The 20,650-nt window shown below is 39.7% G+C and overlaps 1 protein-coding gene across 1 annotated transcript in view; it reads right to left on the bottom strand.

The window, feature by feature from the left end:
- Window positions 1-10,779: 10,779 nt before the first annotated feature.
- Window positions 10,780-20,650, bottom strand: part of ELAVL3 (ELAV like RNA binding protein 3) — a gene marked incomplete at its 5' end in the record, with an annotated part of 105,340 nt that continues 95,469 nt past the window's right edge. Inside the window, 5 exons of the mRNA XM_083351594.1 lie at window positions 10,780-11,514; window positions 13,991-14,029; window positions 18,555-18,780; window positions 19,468-19,621; window positions 20,447-20,550. Of these exons, the coding sequence (XP_083207720.1) occupies window positions 11,166-11,514; window positions 13,991-14,029; window positions 18,555-18,780; window positions 19,468-19,621; window positions 20,447-20,550 (872 nt within the window). The 3' untranslated portion in view covers window positions 10,780-11,165. The remainder of the gene's footprint in view (window positions 11,515-13,990; window positions 14,030-18,554; window positions 18,781-19,467; window positions 19,622-20,446; window positions 20,551-20,650) is intronic.

The raw sequence follows: 20,650 nt of genomic DNA, 5'->3' as shown, positions 1-20,650 counted from the left end.
AGGCAAGTAATAAGGGGTTACAAACGTTGATCTCACATATCCAAAAGGTGCCAGCAGGTTTAGATATGGCTTATGTATATGTGTTCATTTGAACCAGTTTCTGATTAGCAAAGAATGGATTGTGGATTGTGCTACACCATCAGGTCTTCCTATTGTTTTAACCAGGATTTGTGGATTTAAGCCAGAGTTGTGGTTTTTATATAATACATCAAACTACCACACTGATTAGTTTGCACATTTTTTTTCTTCTGCCTTTGAATCAGTCTTGATTCTTGGTGGCTGCCTGGACAAGTCTCTGCAGATTTCTTGGCAATATTTTGGAAGTGTCTGCTCTTGCCTGCTTTCCCAGACTGAATGACTAGCCCAGGATCACCCCTGCTGGATTTGTGTCTAATATGAGACTTGTACTCAGTCCCCGTTTCCAGCTTAATTTTAACTACACTGGCTCTTTGAGCTCCATCCTTAGAATGCTCTTTACTGATGTCCAGCAGGTCTCCTTGCTTCCCTCTTTTAAAAAAGTTATGCCTGTACTGTCCCAGACATCATATACCTGAATTTCCTCAGTGAGCAGAGTGCTCCTACAACTCTTCTCTTTCCATTTCTGAGGATGCATTAGATCTGCTAATCTACTCTGACCTGGAATAGAATAGCAACCTTGGTCTAAATTATTTCTCCACTTAATAGCAAAAATGGGTGAAAAGTACCAAACTTTTGAGCTTGCTGGAGGCAGAAATGTCAGACACTTTCAAGCAATATTAACAGGATTGCTGCAACCATCATATATTGTACCTGGAGAACTTAAAATTTAGCTGAGTTTGCTGTTTGTGATACAGTAGGTGCTTTTCCACACCTGCTTACATTTGAAGCACTGGTGTAACTTAAGCAAGCCATTATTTATTGTTAGTCTTCAAGAGTAGAGGGTAAACCTCAGAAAGCAGACAATTATTTTTCTGTTCCAAGTAAGAGTGAAGAGCAATCTGCACAGTTCAGTGCTGTGTGGAAGTACAACTCCATGTAATCTTCTGGAATTCTCTTCAATATAAGACACAGACTCTCATAAGATTCTGAACTTTTTATTTTCTGGCATGAAAAGTACAAATAATTAAACAATTCCATGTAAAAGTTTCATACAGCCACCGTGCCTGAAATCCCAGTAATAAATAGTCTAAACTAAATGCAAAGTGTCATTTTTATTTTTTTACAATTTTCAAACCTTTCCCACATCAACTGACTCATTTTTTTAAATATATTTTTTAAAACTGTCCCAATCCATGTGAAGCTTCAAGGAACTCTGGCGGCAGGCACTCCATTCCTATCGTTTTCTCCCCTGAGCCCTACCATACCCCATGACTAAATACATTGGTGGGAGGCTAGGGGGCATGTAAAATTTATTAGGAACTCGCCCATGACAACAGACAATTTTTTAACCCTCTGCTACCTTCAATGTTGCACCCTGACCCACCACTGGCAAACAAGGACATCTCATGAGCCCTTCTCCCTGCTCTGATGCCACCAGGCAAAGTGCTTTTATTTCCTCCCTGCCCTCATTCAATCCTTAATCAAGCCACTTCACTTAGTAAACTTACACTAGCACTTATTGCTACTTGAAAAAAATACACTTGAAAAGGCTAGATTGCTATAGCTGTTTGGTAATCAACAAATCTTAAAAGATAATTTTGTTTGCCACTAAATGCCCTTGTTGCTATGCAGGATAAGGTTGCAGTATTAGACATTTAGTAGGATCTGACCAAAGGCAAAGCAGGCGGTTCACGCAACTGAAACTGGTGGCAAAGCTCCTGCTATTAGTAGTTGTGTATGCCAGTTAGGCAGCTTGACTTGATGGCTCCAGTTCATAACAGCTCTTTAAGCACAGAAGTAACTTCAAGGGATGGCAAAGAAGCCTTAGAAAGGCAGTGTTTTGTTTATGTGCAGATATCCATTTCACATCTTCCTTGTTTTCAAGGTTTAACCTTGGGTATTGTGGCATCTTGAAAAATGGGGACAAGGCAAGTGCTCTACTTCTGTGATGTTATTTTTGAGAACAAACTGAAAATATTACATCTCTGTGCCAAGTCTTAAAAGAGGCAACTTTTCCTATTCTGATCATCTCTAGGGCACCAGACACAGAGGGTTAGTCTTAGCCATTCCCTTCTGGGTCTGGTTAATCCCATAAATGGCTCAAGCTATTGCTTGAAGTACACTAAGAAACACCATGTCTTCTAGAATGCAGTTATGGTTTTAATGCACATTTTTGTAATAGAAATTCTTTTGTAAAGTACTCCCTGCTATGCAGTATTAAAAACATCTGTTTTACGTGCCATTCTTCAGTAGCCTGTTGTCCAGATGAAAAGCAAAAAGGCCTCCATGGTTCCACATTAAAAATTGGCATTATGATACATAAAGCAAATCTGTGTTTGCTATCTATATGGCACAGCAGGTTTCATGCTAAACAATGACTTTAGCATTTCTGCACATGCGCTAATTTGAACATGTGCCATGAATCAGCTATGGCCATTTCTCGTGCAGAGTATGGCTGCGCCTGTTAATCCCATTGTATGGCTGCAAAGCCTGGGCAAGAATTGAGCTTCCAGATGACTCATGACAGCCTGACCAACTCTACTGTCAGACTCCTGTCAGCCTGACCAACTCTACTGTATCATGGATAGTGGGAGCTGTCCAACATTTACAGGAAGGGCTGTTCTGCACATCTTTGCCTTTTGTGGAGCAACTGCTTCAAGAGGTGAAGGCTTATGTTTGGGGGCAAAGTAAGTTCACAGTAAAGTTATTTCTTTAACCAAACATTAGCTTTTCTGTCCTATCTGAATGCAAAGCAGCCACGGTTTAGGATTTGCAGAAGCTAGCATTTGTAAAAGGCTTTGTCAAATAATATTTTTCACAGTAACCTATCTGATTTAAACATACTAAGTGGTCTTTAGCTGATTTTTGAGCTGAGTTCTCCAGAAGACTGAAGTGGTTTAATTGTAAGAATTAACTATTGCTAAAGTTGTTTTTAATCTGCCATGAAACTGACTAAATGGAGGAGAAAAGTGCATTCTTATGGCACACTTTCTAGTTAAAAACAAGGAATATGATGTGGCAGAGTTCCCCAACCTTTCCGGCAGATCAGCGGGTGGTGGTGGGGGGAAGAGGGTATGGTTCCACATGTGTGGCTGGCAAGCACCTGCATGCACACGCAGCTCCATTTACACAAGCGGCGTGGATGCGCACCTGCTGCTCATGCAAATGAGGTGTGTATGCATGGGCTTGCCCGCTACTTGCACAGTTGGGGATGCACGTGCATGCTCGCCCAATATTCGCATGGCCCAGTTACAAACATCTCACGGCCCACTAGTGGGCCACACCCCAGATGTTGGGGACCCCTGTGATATGGTTGGGGTTTTTTGAGGGCTTTATTATGCAAACATTCAAATCTGTTTTAATGGGGGTAAACATCCAACTTTTTTTTTAAATTTCAGCAATTAGGAAATTACTTTTAACTATTTGAACACTGTTTACAGGAAAGAAAGGTTTTTTCTCAAGACACAACCCTTTAGAATGGAATAGTTTCTCAGTAAATCTCAGTGTTGATAAGAATATAGTACAAAGTTAGAACCTATTTTTGGTCTAATTTTTTGTTAGAGGATTATCTTTAAATCATGGACATCTTCTGTTTAGAAAAATATAACATGGTTTCCAAGGTCTTTTGCACTTTTCTTCAAAACCTGGACTGATAGTGATTCTCTTTGCTTTGGAAACATATCAGACCTTGGCTACTTTGGCCACAGGCCCCATTTTCTGCACATAAAGCAGATGTCCAAAGGGGTCCTTTCTATGCCTGGGGTTCCCTCCACCCACCCACCCAATTACTGCATGATTCTAAATCATCCATGTGGCAGGGAAGAAATCAAAATAAGCTGGAAAGATTGATTTTTACTGTATTTCTCCTTGTTCAGAACAATTTAATGTAACTCTTCTCTCAAATTGTTACCTGGGACTTTAGGAAAACAGTTGCATTGATTCCAATAACAAGGGCCATACATGACAGCCAAGAACTGCTTGCAAACTTCAAGTACCCTTAATGAGTGGCTTAGTATTTTGAAAAATCATTTACTGCATTATCCACAAAGAGGAAATGCATTTTAAAATTGTTCCAATTCTACTCTTCATATGCAAAAGTGTTGTGAATTCAATAGGACTTTTTCCCAGGAAAATATCCACAGAATTCAGCACAAGGTGCTATTCATGTTGTCTAACCAAAACAAATTTCCCTTTGTGCTTAAGGATCTCAGTGAATCAGAGCCAGAAAAGATTAGGAATGTCCTTTACATTAAAAAATATCAGTTGCCTGTGATGCTTGCTTAAAATATTTAAAATAAAAAAGCAAATTGTCACTGAAATAATTTTTGTTAACATGTGGGAGGGATGCTGAGTGGCAGCATGTGAAGGCCAGAGGGTACAGAATACAAGAATAGAGAAAATGACAAGCTACACATTCCCTTCCCACCCACCCCATAACCTTCTAATAGAATGAACTCAAAATGTGTTTTTTTCCAACAAGACAACAAAACAAACTTGTCTTTAGATTTTGCTTTATGCCACATTTGTAGATTGTTTTTAAAATGTTTACCTCTGCACTTTGCCCTGTTGGAGAGAGCCTGTCATTTAAGCTTTTTTTAGTATTGTTTCAATTTTGTTTGTTATTTAATAAATAAGGAATAATCATTTTCAGCAAATTAAAAATATTTCCCTTTTAACTTGCAACTCTGATGAGAACATAAATATACACAAATGTATTCTTACAAGGCAGTAATAAATATTTAAGTTAACAATAAGTTAAAACTACAAGAAGCTAAAATTTGCAAAAAGATACAAGAGTTAATGGTGCCAGTTTTTTTTGTTCTTTTTCTCATTTTATCGCAAACAGAAGCTGCCACAGACTCTTACAAAACACAAGTGAACACATTTATTGTCAAAAAATCAAGAAATCCTAAACTAATTTCTAAATCATTAAACAATTAAAACTCGAACTAATGCTAAAATGTTAATTATCATTAAGTTCGTCTTTTAAATGTTGTTCCATTTTTTTCCATTTTTCCTTTGAGAGCAAAAGAAAATAAAGTCCCTTGCTCAAGTGCTATCAATGACTCGTTGTTTTTAGCCAACCAAAATAAATAAATAAATAAATAAAATGGAAATTAGGTTATGTGCATTTTCAGGGTGTGTTTGTTAACAGAGATCCAAAGAGATGCCTTGGGAAAGGCAATCACAATTTCATCCCCTTTTACAATTAGATTTTTAAGAGAAATTCTCATTCCCTTCAGCATGTGGGAAGGAAGGAAGGAAGGGAAGGGAAGGGAACGAAGGAAGGGTGGAAGGAAGGAGGGGAAAGGAAGGCAGACCTGGGTGTCACTGGGGTACAAACCTGTACAATAGATCCTACCCCACTTCAAGGCTCCAATCTGAAGGGAAATGGCCATAAACATAAACAGGTTTTAAAGCAGCAGCCCCCTACAGAGCTGACATTTAAAAACTCTTTCTGGATTCTTTTGGCTTAATTTGAGAAACAGGCTGATCCTCCTGAAGAAAAAGTTAAAACTCCAACAAAAGTATTTATTCAGCATTTATGGCAGCCAGGTAGGCTAAAAACTCAAAATTTTCTGCTTCCTGCTTTTAAACAAACAAATCAACAGAAGCCGGCTAACATTACAGAGCACTGTTCTAAGAAAAAGCCTTGGCCTGTATTCTTACCCTCTACCTTTCTTCCCCACCTACCTACAGCCAAGGTTGAAAAATGGTTTGTTGACAGCAAGGAAGAAAAGTCTCACCTCTGCCCTTTGACATCTAGCCTGCCACAGCACTTCATTATCGCAGGGAAACTTGCATATTATAGGATGACACCCTCCAGCATTTGTCTCAATTTATTATAGTGTCACTGAGAATACATTCAGCACGAGGACCTACCAGGAAAGCATCCTCCAACCCAAGGATGATAGGACAAAAGGCCAGGTGGTAAATATTGAGGCCATACATGACATTTTTTTTCTTTTTTTTAAAAAAAACCTTTGCATCTTTCTGGCTTTCTGTTAAAAAGCATCACTCCACACAGGACGGTTAAAAGGTTAAGGGTGGGTGAGTGTGTTTTAGCTTCACCCTGACAAAACAATTTTATGTTAATGAGATAGAGACAAGAATGGCCTTCTGGACAGTAGTCTCTGTTCAAGGCTCTAGAGGGTTAGCTGAGTCTGCTAAAAAAAGAAAAGAAAAGAAAAGAGTGCCATTGGAGACAATCCCTTCATTAATTTCAGGGCATCATCCCTTGCCAGGATATGAGATTGGGAAAAAGTCCATCATTCGTGACAGTGATTCATCTTCAAATAACTGAAAGCAAGACTAAAACAGGAGGCTACCTGGAAGATTTAGGCTTCTGTAATACGAATCTGTTTTAAAATCCCATTGGATAGATGTGTGGGAACACTACCACCCCAGCCATGTCAAAGCACCTGAATCTCTTGCTCTGTGTTGTTTTTGCAGGTAGAGATGAATGCCAAGGATCCAGCTTTGCTATTGAAGGTGCATGTGTTCTGACAGGCAGATTCTGAGGTGTTACTCTGGTGTTTTCAAGAAAAGGATCCACATAGCGGGAACTCACAGCTACATCATTGGTTGCCCCAGAATCTTGGCTAATGTTTGCAACATGGATATGGGATTGCTGCATCTCTTCCCCACATCTGCCCATACATACACATACAGACCCAGAAGGGTTTTAATGTGGTCCTGTATCAAAGTACAGAGGAGTGCACATGCCATCAGGTTAAAATAATAGAAATAATATCAGGCTGAAAGCTAGATGTCCAACAAGAAGACATAAAGCGTGTCTTTGGCAAGGACCAGAAAGGTAGTCTTAAGTAGCCCACCTTACTGTGAGATGAGCACAAGGTAATCATGCTGGCCTGTACTATAACCAGCAGCCCATGCTGCCTCAGACTGCAGAAAAGGCCAAGAGCCCAAGCAGGAGTGTTCATCTCAAAGGACTAGAAGATTTATTGCTGCCATGAGGAAAAGAGAAGTCCCCTGAGAGAAATCTTAAAGCATGGGAATCACAAGGCCTTCTTATGGTCTGATTGCTCCACAATTACTTAACAGCATAGAAGAGAAATTGAATCCCTTCATCTAAGAGTCCTGCACACCAGCTAGCATTGGGTGGGCATCAGAGCAAAGTCTCAGTTGTGGTAGTCCATGATGCTAAAGTGCAGTGTTGCTTGCAGGGATGATTCGCATTGAGAAATATATTCTTCCTTGGGGACAATCAGCCACTACATAGTGGCTCTAAATCTAGTTGAAGTTGTAAATGTACAACGCTTCAGAGCTGGGGATTGTGTTTCGTTAATTTGGAGAAAGGAAATACTAACTTAAGGAGGATGGAAGCCTAAAAAGGCTGCATCTTGGTTATAAAATCCTAACTAAAATGGGAATATCTTAGTAGCTAGTTAAGACCCTTAGATCTAACCACTGTCTGCACCACAACCTGCTAATAAGTCAGTTGGGAACTGAACTGTGCCTTTTACTGAACATGCTGCACCACCATGTTTTCTCACACCAGCATTTTCTTCCTTTCCTGTACAAATGGCAGTAGACCTGGGAATTATTTGAGCCCCCGTCCCCACCTACCCCAGACAAGCAAGAAAGGGTTCTATTGTGGGAAGGTGGTTTACATTCAGGTCTTCCAAAAAGTACACAAGCAAAATAAATGTAGGTGTTAAAAGAGACACCCAAATCCATGTTAACGGTGGGAAAAGGCCAAGAGTTAGTCTGGGGTTGCAATAGAGTGTCTGGAAAGGGCAAGTGGCAAACATTCCACTGAGACCTATACAAACTGTATGGAAAGAGACAGGTGGGTTAGAAAGAAAGCAGTGCCTTCCAGCACATGGGCCTTCCTTTCAAGACAAGGTAATTTGGGAAAGAATCCCACAATGTCCCAGAATCAATCTGACCTGCTGTAGCTATGCTTTTCTGAAGGAGCATACCAGCCCTTAGGATGATAGAGTCAGATACCAATGTCTACTTTCAATACTTTCTATAGACTATTTTTTTCTTACCTCACTGCCATCCTATTGTCCAGAATTATCCTTGGTTGCGTTTTAGGGCAGCCATGCCCCACATTTAGAAGCAGGACCCTCTTTATGCTTAAAATGGTAGGAAATCCAACCTTAGTAAGCTTAATTAATTGCACAGAAATGTCCTAAAGTATGGCTGTCTTGCAGTTGTATATTAAGCACAATCCTTGCATGGCATCCTCACTCATAACAAGTTTTGCTTGTTTTCTCCTTTATCAGGTATTGTTAACAGTGTTGAACAACCCATTTCTTCCCATCACTGTTGATGGGGACTTCCAGATCAGTTCTGGATTCCTGTGTTTAGCTGCAACAGAAGCAGCAGCCAACTTCTGTGCCCTAGTCAGAAAAAGAGCAATGCCTTCTAAAGAGATGGGTGCGGAAGCAGGAAGCAGGGTCTGTACATAAGCAGCATTTCCTGGTTTGGGACAGTTCTCAAATTTACTCAATAATTTTGTAATAGAAAATATTTTTTAAAAAGAAGGCTATGGAAGTTGATGTGAGTAAAACCAGTGATTATATGATGAAGCACGCAGCTTTCATTTTCAAAACTTTTATCAGTTTTCTGTCCTTCTGGGTTTTGGGATCGTGAGAGAATGGTGGTGTTGAAAATCTACTAATACAATCAAGTTATTATAGCCCTCTATCCCCTCCTCGCCTCCCACAAAAGAAACAAATGCAAAGGGAAAAAGGAAACAGAAAATGAGAATAAAAGGAATTGTCTCCATTCTCTGACTTTGATAGGTTGGCACAGAATCACCTAAAATCTTTGGGACCCAAGACAGAAAATGTTGCTTCTGCATAAGAATCTGAAGGCCTTTCCAGGCAACGTCCCACCCCCCCACCCACATCCTCCTAGAAAAATACACAATTTAAAACATGCACTTGATGCTAAGTTGTTTTAAATGGTGTAGATTTTTTTTTGCAATGCTCCTATATGGGGAAAATTCCTTGTCTCAGCATCTTCTCGTTACCTTTGAGGAAGCTTGTGAATAGATAAGACAACTACTTTTTCTGAGCTTGTGCCCATGACACCTGGTTTGAAGAACCTAATTTTCCTCTGGTGTCCACCCTCTGCTGCTAATTATTTTCTTTTTAATTGGTAGGGTTTTGTAACTTTTTAAAGTGTCTCCTGTGTTGTATGCTCCCCTACGAATCATGGGACACGACCCACTCCATGTTGGTCTCAGATGTCCTACATATAAAGGACAACTCAACCCTGTCTCTGAGCTGCCCTACTTTTCACTGGGTGAAATGGACCAAGAGGAAGATGCTGGTTTTGGAATGGATCCTTTAAAACTTGAACCAGAAAAGCCAGAGTCCTTGGCTATCTTGTCCCCATCCGCCCAACAACACAGTTTACAGCAATAATAACACTCCTATCCTAATTCAGTGCATGGGGAGTGTGTGTCACACATCAGATGATGCCTAAGATTTGCTAGCAATTTCTATAGGTGTGTGGTATCTTTGTTAATTGTCTGGAAAGGCCCACTGGAAGGAATGGTTGGACCATGCACAGCAATCGCACTTAGTGGCTTGTTCATTTCCCCCTTTGGAATTTGTTTTTGTGACTGTGTATGAAGTTCAAGAATCCCAGTAAAAATTTCCAGCAAGGTCTCTTTTCCTTTTTTATAAAAATAGATTTTTAAAATCTTTTTAAAATTTTTGTTGGGTTTTCTTCTTTGTTTCAGTTTTACCTTTTAAAATTTATTATTTTCCCTTTGCTTGGTCATTTGTTTGTTTTAAAAGAGAAAGGAAGACCCCACCCATCAGCTCAGCCCTACTAACCATCTTCCCTTTGCGTAAAACACCTTTCTATCTATTCAGTTGTTAATGTTCACAACTTTGGGGCTGGTTTCCTTCCCCTGTGCTTGGTTCTATAAATTCTTCATGAAATATCAGTTTACAAGAAAAGAAAAACATTTCATCTTGGGGAAGAAGAAAAATAAAATGCTTAATTTACTGCCACTTAACCTCTCAAATAGCAAGTCCCTATTTCTGACCCGTAAGAAACTTATCTAGTCCTTACAACCTGATTAGAAGCCATAAAGACTCTAGAAATCTTGGACTTTGTGCCAAATTCTTGGCTGCCCTTTCTTACATCACTCTGACCCAAACTTTCATTTCAATGTAAAGTAGTTAAATAAATAAGCAAATATTCAAAACCTGCTCAGCAAATTTTACAACATACGAGTGTAAAATGGATCCTCTTTTCCCAGGGAATGAGTTTTCTCTGGAATCAAATAGGAAGTATCCTCTTTTCAGACATAAAGAGTTAGATTTATTTTCCCAAATATGGCATCATTCTAATTAGGGGCCTAGGAAAATCGTGGGATTACGAACCTGTATCACTAACATGTTAGACCAACAGATGAGATGAGTGCAATCTTCTTCAACCACTTTTGTTCTTTTTCTTTCTTTCTTTCTTTCTTTTTGCATCATAAGAGAACAAAGGTGGTAAGCTGAATCTTTTTAATTCCTCCCCCTCAGCTAGCTCAGAGTAACAGTCATGACCTTCTTGGATTTGTTGGTTCACAATGTTTTAACGTGAAGGGGGCATTTCTATCACACCTTACCGGGGTGTTGTTGTTGTTTTTCATCCTCCAGGGTCAGAAAAACTGTCCACCAAAGGAACCAAACAGGTGTGGAATTCATAGAGGGGAAGATACCAGTATACGGACAACTGGAGATAGCTTCAGACCTGGGGATGTATGTTAAGAAAGCCTTGAAAGAGGGAGGGGTCACCAAGCATAGAAACAAGAGAGGTGTCCTATTCTGAGCAGATGTCACCCCTGCATGCTGTCAGAGCAGGGTTTAATTTTCAAGAAGTGGCTGACAAGTTGCTGCATCCGTGCTTCCCGCTGGGCTGTCGGGCATGGGGAGAAGGAGGGGGAGGAGCCTCCTGCTTCCCAAAGATCACGGTGTCTGGCGGTTGAATATTCTGCAACATTGAGTCAATGAACATTTCCGTTCTTGTGGCAAGTTGGGGAAGAGAGCTGTTTCCAGCACACTGTTGCTCCCCCCTCCCCCCATCTCTCTGGTGGATTTGCTCACTCATGCCTTGTGTTGCTTACTGGTCTTGAAGGAAACCTGGAGGATTCGGTCACCCAGTCGGTAGCCATTGAGGCTGGCGATGGCCATGGCAGCTTCATCATAGTTGGTCATGGTGACAAAGCCAAAGCCTTTGCACTTGTTGGTGGTGAAGTCGCGGATTACTTTGACGTTGGTGACGGCTCCAAAGGGCCCAAAGAGCTGCCAGAGGACGCTCTCATCTGCCTCTGGAGAGAGGTTGTACACAAAGATGCACCAGCCGGCACTGGAGGCCCCGGTCAAATTGACACCCGCCAGACTGGTCATGCTGTCGATCGTGATAGGAGAGAACCTGGAGATCAAGGAGAGAGGACTACTTTGGGTGTAAGGCTGGCATTCTGCCAGCATAAGTTCATTACATTACAGAGAGGTTAGGGACAGTGGTGACAACCCCCAGCAAAAGGGAGCATCACTCACTGTTCATTTAGTATTCTTAATTCAAAAGGGAACTTATCAGAGAGGCAGTTTCTCTTAAGATTTTATCTATGCCAGGAAGCTGGCATAATGTGTAGGATCCTATTTCCATAATTCTTTTATTCACCAAGGCAAATCTAGAAGCTAACATTTGAATTCACATTCTCCAAATATATTTCTCCCTATCTTGGGTTCTTCTTAAGGGTTAGTTCTGCTTGCAAGATGGAAGAAGTCTTTGACTTATCTTTTGGGCTTCCTGAGCGATAAATAAACATACCAGCATATTATGAAAGGGTTTGTAATAAAATGGACTATAACCATCATTTTTGCAAGCATGGAAACTAGAATCTGGTGTATTGTTTGCAAAATGAAGATCTTAGTTTCCATAACTTATTTGAGATAATTTCAAGGTAACAAAGTATAATTGCAATGTAAATTCCAAAACCAAATGGAGATTGAACAAACCTTATGACAGTGGCAGGGGATAGTCTACCACACATTCCTGTCCTGTCTTCCATCCACCATAATAACCCACCACCACCACCACCACCACCTTGTCTACTCCAACATAGTTTTCACTAAATAGTTCTTGAATAACTTGAATGGATTGATTCACACAAACCATCTCTACAGGGATTTACACACTGTGCCAAGTCGCAATATAGTTTCCTGTGACTTGTAGAGCTGGCAAACATAACATAAAGTGGTTTATTCAATAAACTATAGTTTTGGACAATGTGGAAACCATTTATATACCCAGCTGGATCAACTTTGTTCTAGGTCCAGAACGTGGCTTGTGAGGCAGGGCAAACATAGCCACTGTGGTTTATTTAATAAACCATAGTTTTATACAGTGTGCAAACCTCTTTCTATACCCAGCTGGATCAACTTTGTTCTAAATGCAGAATGTATTCCATGTGTGTGCTGCTAAGCCAAACATTTTAAACAGAAAGTGACTGACAACAATAATGGCTCAGTCAAGCTATTTCCTCAATCAAACTAGCCGAGTAGTTGCCTGAGTCAGCATCAGTGTTCAGATTTAGCTGATTGTTGCTAAGTGCCCATGCACACTTACTGAAGGAAGCCCCATGGACCTCAGAAGGACTTATTTCTGGGCATCAGATACTGCTTTTATATCTTTGGGTGCAAAATTTGAACATGGATGCATGCTTTCATACCCTTGATAAAAATTCTCCCGTATGGTAACATTGGGAGTCGATATGGACTGAATCAGGGCAGAGTTACAGAATGGGCAGTTTCTCTTTGCCAAATCTGAGGAGGCAGCTGAATGTTGCAGGGATCTCCATGGCCAACTAGAGCTCCCGCAAAGGAAGCTAAGGCAGCAAACATTTTAAATATCAACTTAAAATGAAGAGTGTGGTCTGATATGATGAATAATTTTAGTTTAAACCCACAATGCTACAGCATTGTTGGTTTAAACTAAAATTATTCATCATATCAGACCACACTCTTCAGCATTGTTGAACATAATAACATATGAACTAGATAAGTGCCTGGACAGGAGATCCCTGATGGTTTCAGAAGCCATGCCAAATTTTCTATGGAAGAGTCGGATATCTGGGTAAATGTCATTGTTCAAACAAATAAATAACCTTTTGGCTCTCAAAAGGTGTCCACGAATTAAAAAACAAAATAAGTTATTGCTTTTCTGATATACTTTCTGATATACTTTTCTGATATACTTTCAGAACAATCACTAACTTCTGCCCCACAAGCAATGGAGTTAAATGAAACCAAGAAGCACCCCACACAATGAAATCTAAGAAACACAAGACCAAAAATCATGAACAGCCAGTCATCTGAGCAAACAGCAAGCCCTTCTCTCAAACCAAACCCAAAACAGAACCAAAAGAACACATGAAAGACTGTGGTGTGTCCTCAAGACACACACATTTGAATTCCACAGCCTAAGCCAGAAATTGGAGGGATTTTAACTTTTCCTTTTCAATTCCCATCTTCACTGAAGGAAGTGTGGAAGGGTTATGGGGTTTTTTTTGGTGATTAAAAAGAAAAGGTCAATATACAGGGAAAAATCAAGCGACCAAATGTTGTCTATGTGATGGTTTATACATGGCTCAAACTAGAAAAGAAAATGGTCCTCCAGTATAGGAGACTCTGCCCCCTCCAAGTCTCAGTGCTGGGCCTGATCAATCAGCCCTCAGCTCCTTTCGGGATTCTACAAAATGGAAGCATGGCTGTGTTGCAGGGAGGACTTGGCAAGGCAGAAAAGGAAGTTCTTGGCTGCGGAGAGGGTTTGCCCTGACCGATCACCTTTTAAAAATCCAGCCTTGTGCTGTAGGCCAAGGTGGGGAAGAGGAGGGGGCGAGGAGCGTAGGCTTTGGAAGGCTATTTACCTCTTGACGCCGTATGCCATGTTTAGCAAATTGTCGAGCCTGTGGGAGGAAGAGGAAGATGAGGAGAGGCCATTGTTAGTAGACAATCTCATAACAAAAGGGTCCTGTGAGGTCAACTGCCCTGATTGTCAGTGCAGCAGAAAGGCAGCACATGGATTCTGTCACTAGCAGAAGTTGCCATTTAATGTGTGCACAACTGCATCCTGAGGCCCTGGTGTCTTATAGGTTTCTTCTTTGGTTGGGGGAGGGAAGTTCAAAAATAATAACAAGGATCAGGTGCTCTACATATTTTTACACATCTATTTTTTCATGATGCAAGAAAGTATGGGAAATAGGAGGCATCAAGTACTAAAGGATGGTGAAAGTTGTATTTCAAACATCACAATGAGGATGAGGATGTTTCTGACACTCATTCCTTTTAAAAACAAGACACATAAAGAATAGAAATGCACATGGCAAACATGTTTATAGTTTCATTTTGGCATCCCAGCCTCATTTTCAGAATGGACTTTCCTTTCCAAATGGTGGCCCAGATTTTATATAGAAACTCTTGACATGGGATCTACATGCTGGCTTTATAGTACAAGATTCCCATTATCCTGTTAAGATCAAAAGGTTTTTCTTTCTTTGGCAATTTATAACCACCATGGTTGCTAGACAAAACCTCCAAGTGCCCTGCTTGTTAGAACTTTTAACTGTCAAAATCAAAGAACTTAATTATTTTCAGTTAACTTTCCTGAATTTCTAATTGTCCTGTTCCTATGTTAACTCAAGTGTTCATCACCTGTACTTATATGCTTTTCCAGAATCCCAGTTCTTCAAGGAACCTTGTGAAAAAAGGAAAATATTTTAAAAGCTTCCTTTCACAAATTGTGCATTTTACAAAAATAGAAATATCTGCTCGCTTTGTACCATGTTGCATTTTTTCTACTACAGATTTACAAGTATCATCCTAGAATTGCAGTCCTTTTAACTAGGGCATGTTGCTGTTTTCCATGTGCAGCAGTTAATTGTGTGATGGCAGAATTACATTTTCTAGGCCCAAGAATTTTGTCTGTATATTATGGCTCTATCCATAAACTGTAAAATTAGCCAATGCACAGGGAAAGGGGGAAAAAAACCTTATGTTCACATGTTCCATGGGTTTGTATGGATTTTACACTATATGCCATGCAGATGCCATGCTTTTATATGTGACATTTATGTATGGGTAGAAATGCATGAGCAGCAAGTTCAAATCAAGTGATCCTGAACTATCATTCAGTCCAGTTTTAATGCACATACACAAGGCATACACAGCTCTTCATCAAACAGATTGGAAAAATAAATTCCTAGCAAATTTCTTTTTTCGTGGATTTACATCTACTGAATATAGACTGTTTTAGCAGGTCTGGTAGAACATAATTACTGGATCAAGTATTCTGTTTTTGGAAGCAGGTTTATATACAGGATTCCAGGATTCTATCTATCCATAACTATAACTTGAGACTATTGTAGATTATTTGATGGTTAGAGTATCATCTATGTAAAGAAACAGGAAATACTTGCTATTTTTGTCTTCTGTCTCTATAGATCAAACCAAATATAATGCAATGAAGCATTACATGCATTTTCAAAATAATTTGAACATGAATTGCAAGCTATCTGATTCCCAGACAGACATAATGGTTATTTCACTGATAATATCAAACATGGACCATTTTTCCTTAGACATAATCCCCAAATCCATTACACACAGGTTTAAAAGTACCCCATTGAAATAGGAGAAAGTGGACTAGCATATTTTAAAAGCTGCTTTTTTCAGTCCTTCAATGAAGAATTTTAAATTAGTTGTGTTATTAAACAAAACTATTTGGTAGACAACTAGAAGACAAAAGATACAATTCAAAGAACACTTACTGAGTATCCAACATGACTATTTGACCACTACTTTAAATGCTTTACAATTTCAGTCAGAGGGGACAGGACTGTTACAATTGCTTTGCCTTCATTTGGCCTACAAGGAATTCCCTGAAATTTAAATTTTGCCAACTGTTTTCCTCAGGAATTCACTCTCCCAACTCCTAGATAACTAGACATTGGCTGCATTCCCACAAAATATTAATCCAAAATCCTAGCATAGCATCAGGGGTAAGTTTGCTATTTTGCAGTGTCTGATCACATTCACAGTGTGGGAAGTCAGTTGTCTGAGATGAATTCCTACTCCAGGATTTGGCTCAAGAAATTGCTATGTAACTATAAACTATATAGCTATTGAGTTTGCAGAACAAGTCAAGTGAGAGTAATCAGGCAGGCAGCAAGCCCTAAGAAGTATGTTCACAACAACCAGCAAGATTTTAGAAATTTCAACTTTGCCTCTGATGTAAAGATGATTGTTATGATCAATGCATGAGACATTCTATGGTTTTGCTCTTCAACTAAACCACAACTGATAACCAACTCTCAACTAGCATACCAAAGAAATAGATTACCTATGCTTTATGGAAAAAATGAAGAAATGACCTACAACAAAAATGGGTTAAGATGTTTTTTTCTTTCTCGCTTTCTTGTGGTTTCTAAGTCCAAACACCAACAAAACACCATACAAAATCATTTACAGCCCCCAATAGATTGAGAGCAGAGTCCAGGTCAGCCTCTTAGAAATAAACATCCTAAGAATTCCCCTCACAATGCAGTAATAATCTCCAGAAGAGATTATTATAATGGCTATAATGGCTCCTTTGCTCAGTAAGAACAAGAGGCCTAAAGAACAAGTAACCTAAAGCATTTCTTTTAAAGTTTCAGATGATAGAAATGCTCACTCTTTTGGTTCTGTCCTCTTCCACAAGCCAGTAGAACAGTCTTTTCTACCAAAATCCCTTATTCTTGGCAGTACTGCCTACTATGGAACTGCCTAATAAAATCCATCATCTGTGCTGTCCTGATGTCACCTCATATCAGCTGGCTATGGACAAATTCATAAAGAATCAACCCTAACATAATAGCTCCCTGTTTTGCAGTCATTCCTGAGGAGGCCTCTAGTCTTGGCATTTAGTACTTCAGGCCTATACTGGTTGGTAGGAAATATGATAGACTCATACCTAAAAAGCTAAAGCTGTGATCAGAGTTTGAGGTGTTTCACCATCTTAGTTGTTCAGCTGAGTCATGGGACCATTAGCTACCATAAATTAGAAAGATGAACAACTGCTGAGCCTTGCAGATACCATGGGTAATGAATAGAATTACTATATGTGCCACACAATGTTACATTAAAATTGATAATCTCATATGATTATTTTTCCACAAGAGCATGGGGAAAGGATATGTAAATCCATGTACTTTATGCTACCAGAAGTAAAAATTTAATATATCTATTTCTCCAGTTGTATTTGAATGTTTAAGCCATGATTACAAATGGAAAAGAAAGTATCTGCATTATCTTTACATATAGTGGGCAGATTTTCTATATTGCTGTGTAAAGAAAACATGTTATGTCTGAAAGAGCCCTAGCACTCAAAATATGTGAGAAACATAGAAGAAAACAGATTGAATACTGAATATGTGCTATATACACGGATTTCAAGCTGCAAGCAGACATTCCAAAACAAAATGAGTGAGAGTTTTATACCAGTTTTGTTCTGGTTATTCCAGTATTTTTCAAACTGATCAGAACATAAGCTAAAGGATTCTTCAGTGCAAAATTGATTTCTGTTTACCTGTAGAGTGAAAAGGAGTCTAAGAATTCATAGGTAAATGTTTTCAGGGGCCTTGGTTCTTTGTCCTTGACAGATAGCATTTCCCAGATTGTTCTTTTTTTATGGCTCTCTAATTATGGAAGAGAAATCTGGCAACACTCTGATTCAACATTAAAACTCAATCTCCAGTTACATTAGCAGAGTTAGAATGCCAGAAATTCTTGTGTGGGACAATAGAGTCACTGCTACAAAAATTACTAGCAGAAAGATATTAAAAGTATTAAAAAGCTGCTTCACTCTAGCTGTCCTATTCTCTCCTTTATCAAGAGCCACTTTCAGATGTTTGTTCTACCTTTGGAGTGTTTGTTCCAGCAGATGCCTCCCTGCAACAGTCTAGCCAGCCAGAGGACTCCTCAGAAAAACAAATCTTTGCAGATTAAGTAAAGCATAGAAAGAGTTTCATCCTTCTCTTTTACAGGGAAGAACAATTTATCTCCTTTTGCACTATTTTGTGGCCATCAGCTGTAAATACAAGGCTTTATCAAGAAAAGGAAGAGATCCAATGTGTCTTAAGAAACAGTCTCACAGCATGAGAGCTGTTTATTTGACCCAAGTCACATGGATCATTTTTTGCAAGAAACAGTTTCTTAAGCAGCAGCTGGTATGATTGTGCCATTGGGCTGTAGAAGGAAACAAAAGCTTTTCATATTATATTTGTTTGTGGATTAATGGTACCCAGATGTGACGGACCTAAGATAGACTACAGATCAATATCTCCAAGTATGGGATCTGAAAACTACATCTCCCTTAAGCAAAAAGTCAACACCTACAAGGCACTGGGTGACCTGACTACTCAGCTTTCCAGCAAAGGAGAGGGCAACATGTCTCACCTGAATCGCTGAGTCTGGTGGTGCAAAGGCCCTGTGTACCGCCGGGCTGTAGTCTGATACAGGTGTGTGAGTAATGCTTGCCCTGTCTTCTGGCTGGGGTTATTGGCAAACTTGACAGTGATGGGCTCACTAGCACCCAGTGGTTTCTGCCCATTCAGCCCCTTGATGGCTTCCTCAGCTTCTATCCTCTTGTCAAAGCGGATGAATCCCACGCCTCTAGACACACCTACAAACAGTGAAATGGAGGATTAATGCTGATTACTGCATATTCTGATTGTTTTGGCAACAATGTCTCCTAGCTAAAGCAGAGATTTCAACTTTTAGTACCTGAAATTGGTATAGTTACTGGTTTTTATTTTCCAGAGGAAGACAATTGTTTGCAATGCTTTTGGCAATCTTTATAGATCAATTGCTACTCTTAGGCATCTCCTTTTTTTCTTTTTTTTTCCTAGCTTGAGTTGGAACCACAACCTATATTGCCCAGTGGTTCCAAAGCAAGTTGACTCAGCAGAGTCAAGGCTCAGTCCAGGAACATCTTTAAATGTTTTTGGACATATATAGAATTTAGAATTTTCTCTGTGATATTATGAATGAGAGTTCTCATTTATTTCTAAAATGAGAACTATCTGGCAGAGTTCTTTGCTTGTCACTGCAGAGTAAGAGTGACCCATATATAACAGAGTTATGCATCAGCAGTAAAATATACATTTGAGCACATGACTTCATACAAACAGCATCATACAAAGTAATTATTTATTTTACACAAGTAACAATAGTTACAAATACATGCACAACCCTCAATGTGTAACATAACCTGCTTTCTTACACTCCCCCATTCCCTGCTTTAGTCCCCTTGGTACTCATCTCTCAACGCTGGCACCAGTGTGGGGTCGACTCCCTGCTCTTATGTTACCTGTGACCTGATCCACAAGGATACGGGAGGTGATGATGCGTCCATACTGTGAGAAAAGCTGCTCCATCTCTTTTTGGCTCATGGTTTTGGGCAGGCCACTGACATAGAGATTGGCATCACGGATAGAAGCGGAGCTCGGCCGTGCGTAGGACACCTGGTGGGAAGGAGGACATAGTTACAAGGGCCATCTAGAAAGAACCAAAGAACAATCTTCTGAATTCTATTCTCACATCAAAAGAAGCAACCTTCTATCATAAAACAAACTAACAATACTTTCATTGAAGGGGAGGCAAGATTCCTACTTATTGGCACCTTTTCTTTACCTCTACTTTCTTCTTGTATAGCTTTTTTTTTCAAACTCTTAACTGCAGGCTCTGTGGGGCAGAAATCCTCTTTCCCATGATTATTTGGAAAGGAAATACCAATATGCCTGTGTATATTTACCTTCCTCCCTCCCCCCATTTCTTACCTTAAGATCTTCTAATTACAAAGTTAGAAGCTAGCACCATCCCTCTTTCCATGGAGCAAGGTGGACTCAGGAAACTTTCTTAGAAAATAAAAGTGAAGAAAGGCTGCAACCCAATGTTTGGTGGGAAAGTGTGCCCACAGTGAGTAGGGGTAGTAAAAAAAATCCCAAAAAGCAAAGTGTTACATCAATCAATGTTATGTAATAAATGTTATGTCTATGCTGTATTCTCAAAACTCCAAATGAGCCACAAACTCAGAAGATTATAGATGTAGGTCTTTAAATCTTTAAAGGTATAGTGGGAGACCCAATTTGGTGCAGTAGTGAAAGTGTTGGCCTAAAAGCTAGGAAACTCTGAGTTCTAGTCCTAACAATTGGGTGATTGGCTCAATCCATGATGTCAGGTTCATAGTGGGTTAGACATAATTGGGCACAAAAATAGAGCATTCCTGTCCCTCCCGAGCTCTGCTTTGCCTTTAAGAGGAGTTTTCCCTCACACCCCATGCTCCTCACCTTGATTGTTTTTGTCTGCAGTTTGAGTCCATTCAAGGTGTTGATTGCTTTGTCAGCATCATTGGAATCAACATAGTTGACAAAGCCGTAACCTAAACTCTGCCCTGGGAGTGCAGAGGAAGAAAAAAAAAAATTACAGTAAAGATGATGCTAAGCAAGAAAAGGGAGTAAAGATTTTCTCAGACAAACCTGCCCTGAACAAAA

Source organism: Vipera ursinii, assembly GCF_947247035.1.
Source record: "Vipera ursinii genome assembly, chromosome: 2".
Taxonomy (NCBI): Eukaryota; Metazoa; Chordata; class Lepidosauria; order Squamata; family Viperidae; genus Vipera; species Vipera ursinii.
The sequence above is the reverse complement of the archived record's forward strand: the minus strand, read 5'-3'. Positions and strand labels throughout refer to the sequence as shown.